Below are 8,781 nucleotides of genomic sequence, written 5' to 3' on the forward strand. Positions count from 1 at the left end.
CTCAGAAGTGCATGCAAGCTGCAATTCTGCAGACTTTGTAAGTTTCAAGATGAGGTGAGGATTGAACATTAACTTCCAAAAGGTCAGAGGCAGGATAGATGTTTCGTTTCATTTCAGCTGAGAGTGCGTACATAAACAAGTTGAACCTGATAACTAATATATGAAGTTAAAACATCTTGAGCGCGGAAGCCACCAATCGTTGTGCTTCGAGGAACCAAATCAAACGCCGAGATAGAAAGCCAAACAATGCAAAATAACGGCACAAACACAAACAACTAATTTTACGTGGTTCGGCAAGTTACCTACGTCCACGGGGCAAGAAGGGGATGAGATTTTTACTAATAGAGAAGAAGAGTACAAACTGAGATTACAAATCACTCAAACAAACCAACTAATCTCACTAACAAATCTCTAATTCTCTCCAAACAAAAACTCTAACCAATAGCTCAGAAAATACTTTTTTTCTGTGCTCCAAATATCATCAATTCAATCCCCAATCAAAGCCAAAGAAATCCTTAAACGTGTGTTGCTATTTATACCAAACACAAATCCCAAACAGAATAAGAAATCAAAACAGACCCGAACCCGACTCGCGGTCGATCGCGCCAAAGCTCACGGTCGACAGAATAGAACGACAGAATCCAGAAAACCATTACAATGTTTGGCGGTCGACCGTCAAAATCGTCGCGGTTGACCGTCCAAAGATCCTGAATTTGTACCAAGTCGTGCACATTGCCGGTCGATCGTGCCAAAACTCGATCAAACCCAAAGTATTACAGGCTCTTTTATGTCAACTGAAGGTTGAACCTATCACACCCAAATTATTCCAGACTCTTTTATAAAAGAAACGAGATTGAAACACTTTGGAGGGGGTATTTATAGGCGTCAAAAATTATCTACGGTTTCCCGCACGCAACTTTGAAGCAAGGAGCAAGTTGACCAGGCGTACAAGTCAATGAGACAGTCAAACGGTGATGAAACAACTCGATCGGAAGTTATGTTTCGACCGCAAAAGATGAAACGCTACCCGTGTCTCATCCACTCCACCTGTGGTCCACCTATGGGAGGTTGTAGATCTCTTCTCCGGCTTTCCTACGCACTTTGAATCATGTCGTCCTGAAACCGGATCGAATAGTTACGACAAAAACAGTCAAAGGGGGCAAAAAGGCGTCTCGGCCAAGGCCAAGATGGCAAGACACATTTGTGTCTTGGCCAGGGCTGGTCTCGGCCTGGCTCCCGAGCCCAAGAGACTGTCTCGGCCTGGTGAGGACTGTCCGGAAACCAAGCTTCTGTCCGGAGCCCAAGATTCTATCCAGAGCCTCCCCAACTGATTTGAGGTTATCTATAAATGTGGTTAAGTGGTTACAATTGAGGATAAGATCAAATCGTTCGTTCTTATCCGAAATCATGGTTTCTGAAGCCTATAAATATGGTCCTAGGGCCTTCATTTACATGGATTCGGAATTCTAAAGCCTCAACGAAGCCCTGTCGAATTGAAGAGTGAGGAGCCACGAATTTCAGAGAGGAGGAAGAGATCTTGGCGAGTTCTTCGACATAAAGAATGAGAGTTCGATATGTTGAATATCATGTCTCTATGATATTATTTTAATGATAACAATTTATACAATGTGTGTTATACAAATGCACTAACATTTATATGCAGCTTTCAATATCAAAATATGAACAAGTACAAGTTGAGTTCAAGGCATTATGAAGTGAAGAAGATGAAGAACATATGAGATAATGTATTTTATATTTTCTTTACTTAGAATTATTGTACAAGCCTTGATCACTCACACACACACACACACACATATTTTAGAACACACTAACACAGACTTAGTGTGTTAGTTAATTATAGAAATCCCCTATATTAACCATTAGAGTTTATAATTAATATTTGAGTGTCAAAATATTTTATACATTACATTTTTCTGTAAAACTCAGATATAGTCGACTAATGCTTAATATAGTCGACTACAAAAGTTTCAGTCATGTTTCTCTAAAACACATGACTAGTTGACTAATGCTTATTATAGTCGACTACTGAGAAATTTTTCTGATTCACTGAGTCGATTTTAACTCAGTGTAGTCGACTACTATGTCTTGTAGTCGACTACAGATACAGTTTTTCCAGATTTTAAAGTTTGAATTAATGTCTGTTTATAGCCGTTTTTAAACGTTTTTAAAGTTGAAATTCTTGTCTTTTCAAGGGCTATAAATAGGTTATTTGTTCAGAAAAATGCACAAAATTTAGATACCCATAAGCTTTGATATTTGTACATCTTTCAAGTGTTAAAAAATTCAGATTTTGAGAAAAAGAAAAGTTTTCTGAAATTACCTTTGATCCTTATTAAAATACTTGTTTAGGCAATTTACAAAAATTAGAATCATTCCTAAGCCACTACTACACTACACTACAAATCAAGGCTTATAGGAATTGAATTGTTGCTTCAAAAGTTCTTTCGGTTTGTGAGAGGTGTTAATCTCTTGGTTTAGAGATTGGTGTGTAATTTGACAAGGTGTTTGTCAATTGGTATTGCAATTTGCAGGGACTTGCAAATTAGTCAGGTTTGCTTTTGATTTTGTAAGTTTATTCAAAATCATAGTGTTGGATTTAAATCTAATTAAATATATTTGTGGGCACATATGATTAATTTGTGTGTATTGCTATCCTTCAGGATAACCCACTAAAGTGATCAATTAATTTGGGTTAATGGGTATTTAAATAAATCATGGGGTTATATGTGCAGATACCAGGTTGTAATTATGATTTGATGAGGGGTCAAATTGCAAATGTACAACATCTATAAATAAGGGGTTATGGTCCCTAATCTAGGGTTACACTCTCTAATTCTCTTCACCCCCATCTAGAGAGAAATTTGGCTAGAGAAACCCTAAGGTTAGAAGATCCAAAACTCATCTCAAGTTTCATCTATGGATTCAGGTATAAGCTTCCACTCCTTTTGATTATTGTTAATCTCTTCGAATTAATCATGGTTTTATGATTTAGATCTCAAGTTTTATTTAGATCTAACACGTAGTGGAAACTCTCAAGCGGGATTTGCTTGGGGACTGGATGTACACCAGATTGGTGAAACCAGTATAAAACTTTGTGTTTGTGTTTGTGAATTTCTGAGATTGTTATTTTTTCTTTGCAATTTATAATCTACTTTGCATAAATTTTAAAAAAACACTATTCACCCCCCCTCTAGTGTTTTAGTGTATCTATTTCAGATCCTTCACGATAGATCTGCAGTCCGGTTCATCCCTTTTCCTTGAGATCGTACCTAGCTACGATTCTCGAGAAAAGTGATTATCTTGCTTTGCTGAGATAGTTACTTTAGTTTCTTGTCTCCTTTGCGAGGCAACGAAATTTAAATTGGATCTGATCAGTCGGTGGTCCACGGATAAACCTCGATACAAGCCAAGACCCCACGCAAGCAGCGAGTGATAAACGTCTATTATGTGTGTTTTCAGAAAGTTATAATTTTTATTTTTATTTGTTGAGATCATTGTAACGATTAAAGTTGTGATGAGTCCGTTAATGAAAGAACCAACTTTCTACCGAAACATTATGATACAATAAACTAACAAATCATAAGGTAAATTTTGAACAAACTAACATGAAGAACTTTGTTTTCAGGAAACTAACATGAGCTGTTTTATTCAATTTTTTTCAACCATGAATTAAGCCTTTGCACAGACTACCATCTGTAACCTACATTACTTCTTTTCATCATATCTCCTCCTCTATTTGCAAGACTGTCGATATGCTGTTACACCTTTTCTTTTTAATGAATTACTAAGGTCATGATATGAAATTAAAATAAATTAAAACAGTCCATAGTGGCCCCTCCTTAAGAACCCATGAGCTTTCATGGTACGTAGTTATCTTGAAATCTATCCTTCTTTTTCTTTTCTCTTCTTTTCTTTTGAGAAAATAACTGGAGTTACAAATTACTTGACTTCGTAATGAGATCGCCAAAAGTCAACAAGCTGTATATTGTGTTGTACATGATTATGTTGGCACTACCACATAATTGATCTATTGCAGCGGTTAAGTTGCAACGGTTTTAACTATTGCGTTAGATATCTATCGTAACGGTTTGTAATATCTAATACAATAATTTATAAAAAAACGTTGTCATAGGTCTAATAATTATTCCTGGGCTTTATAATTGTTCCTGGGCTTGTTTTTAAAGCCCGTTCCCCTGACCGTTTAAACGAAATATCTCTCTCTCTCAAATCCTCGCGGAAATCCCTAAGCCAAAAATTTCCGCTCCCTAAAATTGCCGTGGCATCGTCGAACTCATCACTGAACTCGTCGCCGTTTCATCTTGGATCTCATATCCGATCTCCTCTCCGATATTATCTTCGTCATCAAGCTACTCTCGTTGCTTTTTCCACCGAGGGCGAGCACTGAATCACAATGGTAGGGAGCTTTCTAGGGTTTTCTCGACACATCTTTTCTCACGATCTCTGATCAAATTAGGTAGTTAGATCTTTCCTAGTGAAGATCGAGGATAGAATTTGATTTCAGGTAGCCTTTTGTGTTTCTAATCTCTTACTTCACTTTTTTGGCATTGAATTGTTCGATTCCGAGCTCGACTGTGCTCCTACTTAGCTTTTGAATGTTGATGCGGGGCCTGGAAACCCTAGCAGTCGTTTTGTTTTTGAGCCCCAAATCTCCTACTTAGCGTAAATTAAATGTGGGTATATAAGTTTTTCCCCGAAAATGGGTTCAATTTGATTTATGTTGTTCATCCACAGGTTTGAGGAAGTTGCCTTCAGCTTTAATGGGGGGAAGGATTCCACTGTAATAGTTTCTTCATGTTTGTTTGTTTATGTGAAGTTCAGATTGACATTATTGAAATTTGTAAATTTGATTCTAATTAATTAAGATGCAATTGGTTCTGCAGGTCTTGCTGCATTTACTGCGAGCTGAATATTATTTGCAAAAAGAGAAAACGAAGCAATCCAATGGAAATCAGTTGGATTCTATTCCAGAGTGTAGAATAAGGACTATCTACTTTGAAACTCCCTGTGCATTTCCTGAAATCAATTCATTCACTTATGAAACAGCCTCTAAGTAAGAATGCTATATTAATTTTCTTAAATTTCACAAAATGCGAGATTATTACTTTTAACAATGAACTGCTAATACTTTTGGCAGTTATGACTTGCAATTGGAAATTATTAGCCTTGATTTCAAGTCTGGGTTAGAGACTCTAATGAATGAAAAACCTATCAAAGCTATTTTTCTTGGTACACGAATTGGCGACCCTAATGCGGTATATAATTTGTTGAATTATTTCCTTTGTTAGAAAGCTTGTGCTTAGTACTTTGAATATAAGGTTGTTGAGTATTAAACATATTACATTGATCTTGTAGGTTGGCCAAGAGCAGTTCTCTCCTAGCTCGCTAGGATGGCCCCCTTTCATGAGGGTGAATCCTATCTTGGATTGGTCATACAGGTTTTATTTGGTTATACTTGTATATTTATCAGTTGTTAACTCTTATCCTTGTATGTCCTCTTTCTGAGAAACACTGGTAATGTTATTGTATTTAATTGCAGGGATGTGTGGGCTTTCTTATTGACCTGCAAGGTTCAGTACTGCAGCTTATATGACAAGGGGGAATACGTTGAAATACTATTGCTTCTTAGATTCCATTTTTGACTTTGTCTATCTGCTCTATATCACCCCTCATGTACTTTCTCATTTATAGCAAAAGAAAAGATGATATCATTTTATAATTGTTATGATCTGTGAAGCACTAATATGGATAATAGAACAAAATTTGTCACCACAAAGTTACACAAATATGAAAGATATCAAAGCTTTCTAATTTAGAACACAAATAATTAAATAAAGTATGAACACCCAAAAAAGCACGGTCTTCATGGTAAGTCCTAAACAAGGCATACTCTTTGTAATTCTAAGTTTTGAAAAATACATATCGTATCTCATGCGGTCAAAACTAAACTTTTGTTGTTAAACCTTAATTCTTAGTTTGATTAACTTGATATAGGATGAACTAAAGAAAACTTGGCTTTGCAAGAGGTGCCAGACAAAGAATGCCAAATTGAATAGGATGAACTAAAGAAAACTTGGCTTTGTAAGAGTTGCCAGACAAAGAATGCTAAACTGAGGTTTGTCTCTAAATCTTAATCATTTGATTATGGGAGGATGGTTCTTTTAGGCCTCAGTTGTCAAGGGTTTAAGAGAAGGGTTAAGGGAGTTTAGTCCCTCCTTAACCCTCCAAATGGTTTAATTTGGTCAAAGGGGTAAAAAAATCTTAACAAGGGTCAGAAAGATTTACTCAATTTGTTGATGTTTCCTGATATCTTGTTTTTCTGTTCAAGAAAACATTGAGAAAGTAATCTTTTTTAGGTGAAAGTTTTTTTAGGGATACGAAGAAAAGAGTTATATTTAAAGAAATTGTGAAATAGATATCCTGTATGCAATGCTTTGTTTATGGTTTCAGGATGTATAGTTTCAGGATGAAATTATCTGATTTTGTTATGTAAGTTTACACTTATATTAATAAATCAATTACTTCCCAAAATTGCAGGATGTTTCTCTCTGATTCATGTAGCCGCGTATGTGTTTGAAGATCTCTGATTTCATATAGCTGCGTATGGTCTCCTTATTTACCAATGTTACTTGAGCTTTCTTTGACAATCAGCCAACTTGTTAGTAATTTATTCGTCCTCTGAGGATTCCTTTATGTTAAGCTATTTATTTTGAATAATTGCAATGCTTTTTTCCCCAATTTTATTATCATCATTGCAAAAATTATGCTGATTCATGGAAATTTACACAGGTACAAAAATGACAAAAACCAAGATTGAGATTGATATTGACAGGTTCCTAGTGAGTATTTGACATTGATTGTCCAGGTAATTGAATACTATATGATTTTGACGTAGGGAACCAAGAACAACTCAATCGGAGCCGTTACAATAACTCAATCAAAAACGCTGCAATAGCTCGATCAAAACTGTTGCGATAGCTCAATCCAAACCGTTGCGTTAGGTCTTTTAAAACTGTTGTAATAGCTATAAAAAACCGCTGCACTAGCTTAAAAACCGTCGCAATAGCTCAATAAAAACCGTTGCAATGACTTAAAACACACTTGCCTTTTAAAACCATTGCGTTAGGTCTTTTAAAACTGTTGTAATAACTATAAAAAAACCGCTACAGTAGCTTAAAAACCGTCGCAATAGCTCAATCAAAACCGTTACAATAGCTTAAAAACCGCTTGCCTTTTAAAACCGTTGCGTTAGATGCAGGGGCAACGGTTCAAAAAAACGTCGTAATAGAGTTCAAAACCGTTACAATAGAGGTAGGGCAACGGCAGCATATGAGACGGTTTGAGAACTGTCGCACTTGCTCAAGGGCGACGGTTCCATGGCTAGCGCAACGGTTTTGAACCATTGTGTTAGAGCAAATATGTGGTAGTGTGGCGAAGAATCCTTACTGTTGAAGATTCTTTGGTTCCTCTCTCACCAAATCAACCATATAACCGCCACGGTGGTGCAAATCTAGTTATATGTTGGATGCCATCCGGTCACTCCAAAACTCCAAAATGGAGAGTGGCGAAGAGTTGGGCGGGCTGGTATTTATCCATAATTGGAACCGTGCATGGGCATATTATATATTGATATACCGAAACTACGAGGGCTGATTGCTTAAACGTGCGTGCCACTTTGTGTGTCTCAAGTAGGGGCGTCCAAACCTTTTGTATCCTATTATTCTTTTTCTTGCATGTCTATAGCGGATTTGAAGTAGTCTAGAGACCACGACTTTTAATTTCAAATAATCAATTTATTAATACACGACTATAATTTGCCTTGTTTAATAACAAAAAATAAGAATGAGTACAACTAATACGCACATCACATATATTCCTAATCCTTTGTATATATAATGACAAATTGGTGGCACTCTTAAAAGCACCAATCAGTACCACCTAAGCGCATAAAACTATGATGTGTGTCATATGTTATTTTAATATTAAATTAAAATTCTTATATTATGAAAACTTCGAATCCATAATTAGAGTTCTTATCAAATTAAATCTATTCAAAATCAAAAATTTCTAGTTATAATCAAACATTTAATCAAATCATAATTATTCACAACTAAAAAATAAATAATAATAATTTTAAATCTCTTTAACTATTCATATAATTAACAAAAATTTATTAATCACATTTTTAATTCTCTTTTCTTTTGTATATAAAGGAAGGATCAATGGTGTACTATTAGCCTTACATTTCCAAAAAAAAAATCGCCACATGAATCTGCTTAATTTTTTAAAAGATAGACTTCAGTCAACTTTCAATGAGTTTAGTCATTGCCACTAAGCTTGCAATTTTTTTGAAAACCCCTATAAAATTTAGAGTTCTAAAAAAATAGAAACTTTGGTGGCACTCCTAAAGGCACCAAATAACGCCACCTAAGTGCATAAAATGATGACACGTGAAATTTATTATTTTAATATTTAATTAAAATTCTTATATTATGAAAACATTTTAGGGAAAATTTCTTCAAGGCCCCAAAACCCAACTTCTATGTGCCCCAACTCCCCTTACTTTCCCTAATGTGCTGCAGCCCCTCCTTTTTAAAAAATTTGCGTCCAGGCCCCTCCATGTCCAAAAACCCGATTTTGCCCTCCCTTCACCTCCCTCCTCCTCCTCCTTTGCCGGTCCCCCTTTGCCCCTTCCCCCGCGCCGCCTCCCTCCCCCGCTCCGCCTCCCTCCCCTGCCCCCAC

General features: G+C 36.2%; 1 protein-coding gene across 4 annotated transcripts; it reads left to right on the plus strand.

Annotated features, from left to right (window-relative positions):
• Positions 4,481 to 6,896, plus strand: LOC109850997 (probable FAD synthase). 4 transcript variants are annotated; one of them, XM_020421099.1, is made up of 8 exons: positions 4,481 to 4,712; positions 4,774 to 4,819; positions 4,923 to 5,092; positions 5,177 to 5,294; positions 5,395 to 5,477; positions 5,579 to 5,609; positions 6,577 to 6,640; positions 6,829 to 6,896. In XM_020421099.1, coding segments are annotated over exons 1-7 (465 nt in total). In that variant the 5' UTR covers positions 4,481 to 4,710; the 3' UTR covers positions 6,592 to 6,640; positions 6,829 to 6,896. The 4 variants fall into 4 exon arrangements, with proteins under 4 accessions (XP_020276688.1, XP_020276687.1, XP_020276685.1 ...); XM_020421098.1 differs by lacking the exon at positions 6,829 to 6,896 and having other exon boundaries at positions 6,577 to 6,699; XM_020421096.1 differs by lacking the exons at positions 6,577 to 6,640; positions 6,829 to 6,896 and adding an exon at positions 6,073 to 6,121 and having other exon boundaries at positions 5,579 to 5,712.

The sequence above is a fragment of the Asparagus officinalis genome, chromosome 7 (assembly GCF_001876935.1).
Source record: "Asparagus officinalis chromosome 7, Aspof.V1, whole genome shotgun sequence".
NCBI classification, from domain to species: domain Eukaryota; kingdom Viridiplantae; phylum Streptophyta; class Magnoliopsida; order Asparagales; family Asparagaceae; genus Asparagus; species Asparagus officinalis.